Genomic DNA, 13,410 nt, shown 5'->3' with positions numbered 1-13,410 from the left:
AAAAAACAGTATTTTAATACACCAATTCTTTCTTTCAGAAAACAAGAAAGCATTTGATACACAACCATTAGTATTAAGGTTTAAAATTTTGACACGATACATCCTATGGGACATATCATATATCGTATCTTTGAATCCTTGATATGTAATGCAATGGAGAATAGGTGGTATCATCTTTTTCCATCATATTGTGGCCATATTAGCTTGTACCAATGGCATATTAGATGTGCATCAATATATACATTGTGCAAAAAAAAAAGATACAAATAGAAAATGAAAAAAAAAACTTCTTTTCTCCAAAATAAGCATTCTTTCACCCTCCCAAATGATTAAAACTACAAACCTTATTCCTAGAGCTAGATAAGCAAAAAACACAAGAAACAAGTGTAAATCATCAAGGTTTTTGAAGATTTTTCAAGTTTTAGAAATTACAAAACTAAGTAAGTTTTTTCAACAATATTAGTATCAAGGTTTTAAATTTCAACATGATATGCCCGATACAGGGCGTACCATATCATATATTTGAAGGCTCGATATGGGATATATTGGGAAATAAGTAGTATCATCTTTTTCGACCATATCATACCCATATTAGCCCATATTGGTGGCATATCAAACATATTGATAGCGTATCAATGGATACGTTGCAACTCTAAAACTCTAAACCTCAACTTTTAGAAAATATTGCAAAGCTAGGTAAGTTGTATTTCAAATTTCTCATAATATCTTGTAAATTTTTGTTTTTTTCTCTCAAGTGCTTAAAAATGTTTAAATTTATGTTGATCTATATTTTTTGTGTTGAAAACCACAGTTATTTTGGTGTTATGAATAGATTTATGAAAATTTTATAAAATAATTGGAAAATGTATAAAATAACAAAAAAAAATGAAAAATGTATTTTTTATTTGCTTATAAAGACTTCATATGTTTTATATCTATGCATGACCTATCATATCCACAAAAATTGAAATTTTATAATATATATATATATATATATTATTTTTTTGTAATTTTAGAATTAAATAGTAAAAGTTAATTATTTATATTTTCTTGTGAACTACCCATAATGACTATGTATGTTGTAGACCTATAAATGATCTATCATATCCATAGATTAATTGAAATTTCTTCTTCAATAATTTTTTTTAATATATTGTACAATGTTTATTTTTATAAGTTTTTAAATTAAAAATAGATAATAACTATTTAAATAAGAAATAATTATTGATTATATTTTCATTTAGAAGTTGTGCCAATGATTGTTTTATGGTTGGATAGGATAGTTGGGTGTCTTGCTGATCCCTTAAAACTTAAGAATTATAATTTATAATTTCTAGTTAAGCAAAGGGTTATTAATGAAAATATAATTGACTACGATGTATTTCTTCACAAAACTTAGTATAATGTATTAATTTAATATATGCATATCTTATTGAGGTCTTATATTTAGTTTTTTATGTATTTCTATGATTTATTGAAGTATTTATAGTATTTCCATGTGTTTCTTAATTTTTCTCCAATACATGAGTGTCCAAGGCTTATTCCTATATATATGTCTCTTAAAATTTCCTTCCCTATACACTTGATATTTCTGATACTTTAAACCTTGATCAATATTGAGAGTGGGTCTTGACGCAATAGTTGCTATGTAACCAAAGTTCAAATCTTGAAAACAGTTTCTCTGCAAGGGCAAAGTTGCATACATCTGCCCCTCCCCATACCCCACATTGGCACGGAAATCTCATGCACTGATTGTCCTTTCAGTATTAAAGGAAAATTGACCTCCTAATGTATTGTTGTTAGACATGAATGGATTCCTTAATAAACTACTAGAAACAATATATCAAACAATCATTTCAAACATAAAATACAAAAAAAAAAACTAATTTGAGTTAATAAAACTTTGAGAAACTTAGTTTTGAGTAGACCTATTCATGGGCCAGGTTTGGGCTGGGCTTTGTATATGTATCAACTGAATACATTCAAGCCCGAGCCCAAGCCCAGCCCCACCATCGGGCCTAGGTCTTGAGCCTGAGTCCAACCCTCATATAAAACCCGAAGCCCGGGCCTAAGCCTGGCCAAAAATTTGAAAACCATTTTTTTCTTTTAGTATTCAATTAAAAAGTGTTTTATTTATATTAAAAACCTTCAAAACTCGAAAATAATAAACACTTCATTATTACTTGAAAAAAAGAGAAGAAGAACAAAGAAACAATATTGTATATATATTTTTTATTTAATACATAGTATCATGTCGAGCTTGGGCTCAAGCCGGGCTTTTATGAAAAAGCCCAAGCTTGGCTTGAAAAAAAAGTCGGGTCCAGTGCTTTGGGCCCGAGCCCGAGCCCACGAGCCTAAAATTATGACCGAACATAATTTATAATGGGCCAAGCTAGACCGTCGAGCTACCAGGCCCATGAACAGGTCTAGTTTTGAGATTTTCTATATTATTATTAGGGATTTCTTTATATAACTAGAATATCTATCAAAAACAAATACTTGGAAACTGCTTCTACAAAATTTATTGATCTTGTCTCCATGTTACTTTCTTGCTAAGAAAGCAAAGACAAATGAATGGTTCAACACATAACATGTCACACACTTGATGAACAATTATTGAGGCCTAACAGATGGGATCCATCTATCATGTCAACTGAAGGATCCTTACAAAGATAACCCTCGTGAAAAAGACCCACTTTATAGCTGTACCTAAAACTCCTCCTTTGATTTCTAGATCCATATGAGAATTCCAATAAAGAAATATTTGATCCAAAGAAATTGTGCAAATCGAGCCTGCCAAGAACATGGGAAGCATCTTCAAGATAATATCTCCAAGTGTTGGCACAATCAAGACTTGATAGCAGCTGGGAATCCTCCACCTGTCATTTGTGTTTAAGGAATGCCATTAAAGCACAACATTAAGCTGCTCTTGCTGATGACTTTGAGGGAGAGAAATTAATTAATGCCCTTCTAGGTAGATATTCATATTATAAAGATGTGGATCAGACATCAGTTTCAGTGTCTTGTCTACTAACTACTAAGGGGTTGTCATGCTTCCACCAAGCAAAAATTCTGAAGCACATCAATTCTTTCTTCTTGTATACCTTAGAAATCCTTTCTATCACCACAAATTCTAAGATATTGATCTAATTCTCTTGTCTCTATACCTTTGTCTTGTATTATTTCTTATCAACACTAAGAAAATGTTGGACTGTAGATGCCCGAAAGAAGAGGTTTCCTTTCTGTTTAATTTCTTTCAACTATGTGGAAGGATGATAGTGGTCATATTAACTCAGTTATCAAATGAAGAACCCTACAGATCAGACATGTTTTCCTTTTCTCCATCAAAACCATCTTTACATTTCACCATGAATTGGAATTGTTTAAAGTGATGGTACTACTCAATTCTCAGTTTCAAACTGTTTACTAGTTTAAAAAATGCCCAAAATAAGGGAGTTTGTTTTGTCCACATGGAGGGGACTGTAAAGATGGGATCTTGCCCCAAAAATGTAATCCCTACATGGGAAAGAAAGGATTATTAATTAGAAAATTTCTAGAATTTCTCTCACACATGGGCACTTAAGTGTGAGAAATCTCCTTTTCTTTTCTTTTTTATTAAATTATATAGAGAATATTCTGTTTCTCCTTCCCCCTTTAATCTCCTCCACATGGGTCCAAGTCCTTACATTTTCTCTATCAAAGAGGAAGTTAAGAGTCCTAAACTTTAGTTTTGAAACTCTCTTTAATTAGCTATCTCCCTTGTTAAAACTGACTTACAAGTACCCTCTCTTTCAACCACTACCAATTCCTAAATTCCCTTCCTCTTTCTCCCATTCAACTGTTTCTTCTTCCCTAGCTAGCTTGCTCCCACTTCTAATCTCTTACTACTTTCTCTCTCCATTTAAAAATAGTTTCTTTCTTTCAACAATCCTATTCTTTATCTTTAAACTCTTTTTTGGTGGTTATTCCCACAATCTTTTATTGGAGTTATTTAGCTCAGAGACATGCATAGCTATTTTCTCAAGAAAAAAGAAGGATTTAAAAGTATTATTAATTTAATTATTAGGAAAAAATATTTTAATTTAATCATTGAAAGGTTTCCATGTGAATGTTGTTTCCCATTAGATGGGTCTCCTCAAGGAACTATGTTTCTCCCTTGTAAATCTCCCACTTTCCAAACACCTCTTAGCACTGAATAAAGCTTTCTAGTTTCAATCAAATACTAAATGCTACTATTCAAACCATACTCTATTACAAATATTGGAAAAACTATTCTCTGATAATAACAACAACAACAATTATAATAATAGAAAGAAAGAAAAAGAATATAAAGTCCAAAGATTTTTTTTTCTTTCATATCAGTTTCATTTGTTTGTTTATTTCTTTTTTAATACTTCTCCATGCATACACATACCATCCAATTTCGTTTTTCACAATTTTTCTTGGAGGAGGGTGATACAAATTACAAAGAAGGGAAGATTCAAATCCAAAGGTCCTCTGGCCACCTAATTCTTTCGAACTCCCCACATGAAATCATGAGAGTTACTTGAACCAGCATGCCCTTGGTTGACTAAGGCTTTGGTTTGAAGGAAAAAGTAGAGAAAGGAAGGGAAACCATACAAGGTTTGTAAAGGTTTCCCTACCTTTCCCTACTTTTTCCTTCAAAACAAACACAACCTAAAAGAAATCCACAAATTGATTTGCCTCCCTGTAGAGATATGATGGAATTTGATGCTTTCTTTCACTTCCCACAACAAGCTTGTTGATGTCTTGAAAAGTTGCACAACAGTGGACAGTTCAATCTCTTTTTATTTATTTTTTTGTGCAGAGCAGAAGTGTCATCCTTACTCTCTTGAAAAGTAAATTCCTTGCACAATGATTCTCTACTGTAACCACAGAAAATAATTATAAGAAAGATATGATTTCCTTTCCCACAATTATTTTAGTGTAACCATAAGAAACAAACTAAGGCTATATATGGTCAAAGCACATTGAAGACATTCCATCATGGTTTTGGAGTACAGTACATTGCCTCCTGTTTTCTATATGAGTTGAGGTTTAATTATTTTTATCAAGTGCATATTATAAAGGAAGAAAGATTAATGTGCTGAAGTTATCTTTTTGGACACCATAACTAGCCACGTGGACAGTGAGGCTAGCTCATAAGTTCTTAGAAAAGGTCCTAATCCAATGTTCTTTCCTATAGAATCTTAGGAAAATGTTGGATTATTTCAGCAGTGGTTGTTGGATTACCATAGGAATTTTGTGGCTTTGAAGAAACTAATTGTTTATAGAAGATTTGGGAAACTAATATTTGATTTGATTTATCTAATATTCTAAACCACTAATTAAGAAAGAAACAAAATAATTAACTAGTTTTATCTTAATTTCCTTCTTCAAAAGCTAAAAGAAGAAATAACAAAAGAAAGATACTTTACTCTTCATGCCCACCTAGATGTCTGACACCAACCCTAGAGTTGCACCAGGATGTTCCCTCAGAAGCTGACTCTTCTTAGTGCAAAAACATGACCTTCTAATTCAATTTTTGTCTAACAAAAGCTCAAATGCTACTCCTTCAAAGTATCTAAGAATTATAAAATTATGGTTGGTTATATTAAAAAAAAAGTTGCTTCCCATGCTAAGCACTGGTCATTAGCCAAGAACAAGAAAAAAAATGATAATTAAAGATGTGAATTAAAATGTCTAATTTACCCTTGAGAGGTATTCTTTAATAGGCCCATAATCTTTTTAGTAATCCCAACTTGGGATAAGGACTATTGGCTAAAGGGTCTCACCAATCATTTAATGATCCTAACCTTCTTGATCACACCACCTCAACTGGCTATATAGCTAGTGGGTGGGGCAAGTGTGGGTTATTACTTGTTGTCTGTTACAACTAATAACTTAACAGAGTTCACATCTGCGCCTCACGAGGGGGTGCCCCACAATGCCCCATAGCACATCCCCACCTTGTATTGGGAATATTTCTCGAAAACAGTATGGAAGATGATGAGACATCATTGGAAAATATTCTTAATACAAGGTGGGGATTTGCTGTGGGGCATTGTGGGGACCCCTTCGTGGGGCGCAGATGTGAATTCATCTTAACAAGGTTTCATGAGAAGATAATATGGGTTAACTTGCTCCTTCTCTGCTACAACAACCTGACTAGGGTCTTTTTCACTTGATGATCCTTGCCTAGTTAACTCCTCTACCTGCCACATCCCCTCAATTAATTAACCTAATTGGACTAGAGAATGTGGTTGCTTGTTCTTGTCATGGCTAGCTAACTTGTATTTACTTTAAATTTCCTTACTGTATGGGATTAGTTCATTATAATTCAGGGCCCGTTTGATTTGCAAGAATAGGGGTTTGGAATCGGAATTAGAGTCTAACCATTGGGTTGGGCGGAATTGAAATCCCATTCTCATTCCTGATAAAATTGTTTTTCCTCATTTGAAGGAATGGTCCCCTCCCTTGAGAACGAGATCCCATTCCAGCTGATTCCTAGTTCAATTCCAATTCCTGCCTGAGCCAAAAAGTTATGAAAACACTCCAATTCTGATTCTGACTCCAACTGCAAACCAAACAGAGTTTGGACCCTCAGTTTTGACAATCAACAATGAGATTCTAAAATGGGCACATCTGTTCCCTCTGAAAAGACAGAAGGCACCCTTGATGACACATGATATATAAAAAGTCCTTTTCCATATTAAGTGTTTTTGGACTACTATTTTAAGGTCATTTTGACTTCTGGGGTGTGCCCAAATCAACACCATTAACTTTTTTTTTTTCTTGATGAACAAAGATAAGTTGTCTTCCTCTGTGCTTAATTAGAGCTTTAGAAAAAAACATTTCATGAACTTTATATTAAATAAATAAAATATAGGGTAAATTACACTAACACAGTTTTGCTTTAGAAAAATTAACTGATCTCCCCTACTTTTCAAAACTGTTTGAAATATTTCAAAAAACTCAAATTGCAAATTAAGTAATGCCTTAAATTCTATATCCTACATTCATTCATTACACATTTTTCTTCTCCATTTCAATTGCTACAAATGCCTTAAATTTTATTGAAAGAAAGAGATTGAACGTGGAATAGAATCCCACCACAAAGGGCTCAATATAAATAAGTTATAGAGAGAATAGACAGTTCCCTAAATTCTCTCAACAAGGGCATTTCCTTTTTCTTGATCCAATGAATCTAATTGAGCCACGTTGGCAATGCACTAAACTGGATGATAGAGTGCCACGTAACCTCACGGGGTTCTCCTCAAAACCTGTGAAAGGGAAAGTTAAGGCAAGCTCAAACACATGACAGGCTGAGCAAAATTAGGCCTCTGGTGCTTAAAATATGAAAGATTCTGGTGTATATGCTTTGGCTTCCATGTGAGCCCACGGCCTTTCATATTGTGTTCACAACACAAATCCATCTCTACACTGCACTCCTCACTGTCAAAAATATCCCCTCCACATGCTCTCAACTTACTTATTTGGATCATTAATTTTTTATTTATTGCGCAAAGATGTTTGCATATATATATAGATGGACAGTTAGAGGATTGTCTAAATTCATCTGTTTTGCCACGTGGAGTGATGATGGGGCCGACGGTGACTACCTGTCAAGTGGGCGCCAAGTTGGACATTCATCTTTCATGCTTCTATCCTTATCAGCTGCAATTGCTGCTGTGTATCGGATGGACTTTCTGAGTTTCTTCCCTCTCACGGCTGCAATTAGTATCTGATTGTCCGAATTCAAATTCGAAACGATCCAATTAAGGGTGATTCAAATCTCATCTGTTTATAATTGAATCAAACCCATTTCGGTCCAATTTGATTTAAATACAATACTCATCATATATACTTAAAATTTATATTGTATTTATTAGTAAAGATGGGTTGGAATTTATATTTTTACTAAGTTCTCATTAGTTTACGTTGTATACAATTAATTTTCAATACATTTTATTCAAAAGAATACAATATGAAAGCATTTAATCCATTTAATTAATAATATATAATATTTTGATCATTTTAATTTAATTTACTAATACTATTAAATATTTGTTATAATCCCAATTTGATTTGAATACGAGGAATAAGATCCTATTTGAATTTGAATATAAACGAATCAAATTTAGATCTACTGATACCTGATTCAATTCGATTTCTTTCCAGCCTTATCCTCTTGACACCACTAGTTGAAGTTTCAAAAATTTTAATTTAAATAGCTGCACAAAAGAAGGGTTTCTATCCATCAAAGAATAAAAGACGGGTTGCTTGCAAGGTTTTTAAAACCGAACCGATCAGGGGTCTGGTTTTTGGGTCGAATGGTCTAACCATTTGAACCAAATAGATAGCCCGTTCTGATAAAAAAAATTAAAAAAAATAATAAAAACTGGCCAAACTGTTGAAAGGTTCAAATGGTTCAACCACCCAGGTCAGTGGTTTTTTTACCAAATCAATGGTTTTTGGGGAAATAATGGTTCTATGGTAAAACGGAACCCGTCACTTGATCAGTTCCCAGTTTTTCTGGTCTGACTGTCCAGTCCCGTCCGGTTTTGAAAATCATGATTTCTTGTGTCATATACTCATATGGTTGGCTATAGTAGGGACTATCATTTTTAGACCGATTGTGGGTCCACACAATGGGGGTAGCCCATCCACCAAACCCATAACTCCCCAATCCTGGTGGCAGCAGGATTTAATCCAAAGTCTGTGCCACCCATAATACCTACTAACTGAGCCACTATCAGTTTGTCCCGGCTTGCGACTGGTTTATATTTCAAGACCAGTGTCATTTGGCCCATCATCACCCCTACTTAGATCTGGCAAAAAATTGACCCAATCTATGAGCCTAACCTGACCCAACCCAGAAAAAGCAGGTTAGGGTCTCCTATCTAATGACCTGAACTAGAAGGAGACATGACCTGACTTGACCTGAAAAGAATTTGTATTGGGTCGGGCCGGGTCAGGTCACAGGTCATCTCTTTTCACACCAATGTTTTCAAACCAGCATTGATTTAGACAATCAAACTGCTCGAACCGTATTGTTATATCTAACTTTTTTTTGTTAAAAATCATTGACTTGATAAAAACCAGCTGCCCCAGGCAAATGAACCATTGACCCATGAATCAACCTTAACCTGAATATTTTAGGGTTTGGATCTAGCCTTTTATGGATCCAACCTGAAGCTTGACCTCACCCAAACTGAAGGGCAAGTGGAAACAAGTTTACATTGGAGGAATTTTTTTGCACAAAAAAAAATCAACAAGAAGAATTATACTATTATATAGGCACCCTCCTTCAAAAAACAATCAACAAAATCAGGAGGAATACTTCTACTTCTCCATTCAATGGATTGACCCATTAAAATAGCTTGATGGGCAAGCACATGGGCTGCCTTATCACACTCTCTAGTCTCTTCCTAATTACATGATGAAATTTACAGTCTGAAAATTGCAAAAATTTGGTTTCACTTCCCCTAATTGCAATTGAAAATTTAGAAATACTGATCTATAATTTTCCCTAAAAAAAAAAAAACTATAAAGGACATAGCTACTTGGACAGACTTTGGGGCTAGAGCAATTGTTTGCAAACCCAATTCTCACTTTACACTTTATCATCCGCGGTCATAGGCAAGCTACTGCCCATAGTATATACAAGGAGAGAGAGGAGTTTGTGTGCTCTGATGATGTAGCTATGTGCTAGGCCACATTCCTTGTAAAGCCCCCACTTGGCAATTTATGAATGACCACATGCATGGAAGCTTCTATGTAAGATCTGCTGCAGTGCCATCCGGACCCATCAACCCAAGGAATGTATGGCCCAGCCAAATCCAATCCACACCAGATAAATAAGCCTTTTGAGGAGATTTCTTTATCTCACATACCCCATCATGGCATCATAATGAAGTAGTAGTAGGGTTTCTTGGTCCAATATTCCTAACTCACTCTGTGTTGGTCAATTGGTAAAATACCCTCTTGGGTTTTAAATTTTTTTTCAAGTACTTTGATGTAAATATATTAATATGCAGAAAATGATGGAAATAATTTTGGTTAGTCGGCAATTAATATGATTTTTATAGATCAACACATGAATAATAGACTTAACTTTTTGCATTCAAGGGCAAAATCATGTGTGGGAACAGGGATAAAATAGTTGCAAAAGAGAGGAATTAATGGTGCAGATTTTTCCAAGGCATAATGGCCAGAGATGAAGGAACCCAAATAGAATGAGGATAAGATCCATGGGTTGTAATTTGTGAAGTCTCTATCCATACCATTCAACACAAAATGCCCAAATTCAGTGCCTAGGAATTTGAATTTCTGATGTGATTATGAAACCATTTAAATGACAACCATTGCCATGTCATTTATCTTGCTAATACCAATATAGATTTTCATTGCTCAAGGAACAAAACCATATACTCAAGCTTGGATTGATCCAAATCCGCTTTGACCAAGAGACATGGAGCAAAAAAGGATTTAAAATTCCTTTCACTCTAAACAATGGGGGAATATGTACATAATTAAAAAGCTTGTAATATAGCTTATCCATGTCCACTGATTCAACACTGTAGCCACACATGGTGAACTTCTAGATGAATCTTTGATCATTCAGTAAATGCCCATGTGTGGAAAAGAAAACTAACACCCAATTGAGAAAATCATTCAAAAGCTTTCAAATCAACTTGCTATTATCTTTTTAACCCTAGATACCTTTACTAACACCCAAGAGCTGACCAATTGAATCAGATGACTCCAGAAATCCAACTCCAAGCTAACCTAGGGGCAAGTGCATCTATTTGATGCATGGGCCATCGATTGGGACCACTAGAAGGATGAACCACTGACCCCCACAAGTGTATGGTAGGTATTAATGACACCAGGGCTGAACAAACTCCTTCCCTTAATTAAATCTTCAGTCCCTTAAACCCCACTTGGCCACCCTTATATAATAATCACTTAGAGACTGAGAATCAGAGGCCAGCCACCCCATAGGCCCCATTCTCACAGCCTGGTTGTCTCACCATCTCTGTTAGACTCAGTCCAACTTCCCACTGTCTTCATCCTCCCTTCACAAGCCTGAAAGAGTACACAAGAATCTTAGAATACAGACAGAACTGAGTCACTTGGTCTGCTGTCTGCGCTTTGACCAATCAGTCATCCGTCTTCTCACACTATATAGCACTTAAAAAATGCAGGTGAGCTTTGTAATCTCGTGACCCCTGGTTATCTGGTTTATCTATTGCATTTGTGATGAGACTGATGTCTCAATGCAATGACCACAGATTTTTCAGTGGCTCTTCAAGGTGACACAAGAGCAACAGCCCAGAGAGACTACTCCTACAGATAAGGAAATAATTGGGACAGGTAAAGAAGAAAATTTCTTCGCAAACCATCTCAATATCTATCTAAATAAAAGCATAAGCTCTGACTGGTCTCTGTTATGTCTTTCTTTCTTTTTTTTTTCATTTTCACTTTCAGTCAAGAAAAAAGCCGAATCAAAGGATCTGGTTTTGGTTAAAAGAAGTGATGCTTACAGAAGAAGATCATCAAAAGGATACCAAGATGATGAGGTGGAACTGAAGGATTCAGATTCGTTTACAATTTTGTATAGCAGAGGCAATGCAAAAGCATGCTTTTATAGCACTCTTAACTTGAAGAGACTGGGGAGTTTGGGCAAGGGCCAGAATTGGATGCAGTCATTGAGACTGAAAGAAGAAGAACTTGCTCGCCAACTTGTGATGGGTCACAAGGTGGATTTGGCTGCCCATGTAGGGAATAAGGTTCTACCACTCTGTGATGCTCCTGCATCTGCCTCAACTACTATGAATGACCAATGTGGATCGTCTGAGAAGAAAGATAAGCCTAAAGGAGAAAGAACCAGAGCCATCTCTAGAATGAAGGAGCTTCTGAGATGGGCTTCTGCTGCCAAGTCTGAGAAAGGAGGAAAGCACATCAGCCGGAAGGTGATCATCCTTTCTCCTGATTTCCAGTCGTTCCTGCTTTTGTTTAATCTTTTGTTTCCAATGAGAAGTTGCACAGAGATCATGACGATTTTAAATAAAAAATGACCAACAAGACATATCAATGCCTCTCAATTAAAAATTTTGCTTTCTTCAGCTTTGGGTTGGTTGGTTAGAATTATCAAATTAGCCTGACCCTCCCTCCCCAACTGGAGATCTGCAAATTTCAAGATCAAGGACAGAGCTTCTAACCATACCCATGAAACTCCCTTTGACTTGTTTATCTTCATGGGTACAGAAGTTATTTACCCACCAATAAGACCCAAATGAGTTATTCTTTAGCAGAGGCTGTGATGTTAGTCCTAGAGTGATTTCTGATGGTGTTCTTCACTGTTGTCATGTTACAGGTTCTGTTATTCCGCAACCGAGGCGCCCTCAAACATGGTGATGAAAGCTCTCCCAAGATCAGTTTCAGATGGGAGGTGGGCAGTTGTTCAAACTCTTCCTCTGTTTACTCCGGGTTCTCATTGGCATCTTCTACAAATGGTCGGACATCGATCAGTCCCACATCTGAGGACATTTCAACTTCAGATTGCAACAAGGAGAAAACAACATTAGCTAACCAGGATGAAGAATGGCGGCCCTCCAGAAGAGGAAACTGGATCACAACAGATGAAGATTGTAAGATTCTTATCTATTGTCTCCATGATATCTCCTGTTCAATCCAATCTCTGTTCTCTGTACTTAGTTTTTCTCTTTTCCTTTGTCTATACAGTTGTGGTGCTAGAACTCTGAACTCTGAAGCAAATAGAAGAATCCAAGAGAAGACGGAGTCCATGGTTGCATCAACTGCTTCTCTGTCCAAGTCATGTCTGCATCAATGAATTAATACAATCAGGGAAGCCATGGGACATTGTTCTATTATTTACTGCTGAATGGGTTCTGTTTAATCTTACCAAAGATGTAATATTAGTTTCAGAGATCTGTAATATCCAATTAAGGGCTACTATGGGCCTACTTCTCTAACATTCTTACCCTTCGCACATTCCATGTTATGATGGTTATTGCAACAAAACAGAGAGGTGTTACTGAGTGGGAAAAAAAATGTGGTCCAACTCGGACCGGACCATATGGTCGAGCCATCAGAATCAAGAACCGGCAGGAAAATAGTTTTTATGGTTGCTTTGTTCTAAGAAATGTTAGCCCACAAAGAGTTTAATAGCTGTTATATATCCTCTAACATTTATTGCTTTAAGCTTGTTTTTATGTATAACACTAGTGGGGACCCATGCCATGCACCGGATTTATTAAGTGAAAGTTAAGCAATAGAAATGGTCATTTACTAAAATACCCCTTATAATTTCATGGATTTACTAAAATCTACCCTATAGTTAAAATTTCATTAAAACACCACTTATAATTTGCAATGGATTTA

General features: G+C 35.5%; 1 protein-coding gene across 1 annotated transcript; it reads left to right on the top strand.

Annotated features, from left to right (window-relative positions):
* Window positions 1-10,991: 10,991 nt before the first annotated feature.
* Window positions 10,992-13,001, top strand: LOC104585841 (uncharacterized). The gene is made up of 5 exons (XM_010242844.3): window positions 10,992-11,210; window positions 11,298-11,379; window positions 11,494-11,978; window positions 12,383-12,656; window positions 12,751-13,001. Exons 1-5 carry the CDS (start codon window positions 11,205-11,207, stop codon window positions 12,768-12,770), a joined length of 867 nt encoding a protein of 288 aa, XP_010241146.1. The 5' UTR covers window positions 10,992-11,204; the 3' UTR covers window positions 12,771-13,001.
* Window positions 13,002-13,410: the final 409 nt, after the last annotated feature.

This window comes from Nelumbo nucifera, chromosome 1 (assembly GCF_055504915.1).
Source record: "Nelumbo nucifera cultivar China Antique chromosome 1, China Antique-T2T, whole genome shotgun sequence".
Lineage (NCBI taxonomy): Eukaryota > Viridiplantae > Streptophyta > Magnoliopsida > Proteales > Nelumbonaceae > Nelumbo > Nelumbo nucifera.
The sequence above is the reverse complement of the archived record's forward strand: the minus strand, read 5'-3'. Positions and strand labels throughout refer to the sequence as shown.

Bases quoted from the DNA above. Each gene is read 5' to 3' on its own strand.
- LOC104585841 (XM_010242844.3), top strand. The intron at 11,979-12,382 runs GTGATCATCCTT...GTCATGTTACAG, and splicing joins GAAAGCACATCAGCCGGAAG to GTTCTGTTATTCCGCAACCG. The intron at 12,657-12,750 runs GTAAGATTCTTA...TTGTCTATACAG, and splicing joins GATCACAACAGATGAAGATT to TTGTGGTGCTAGAACTCTGA.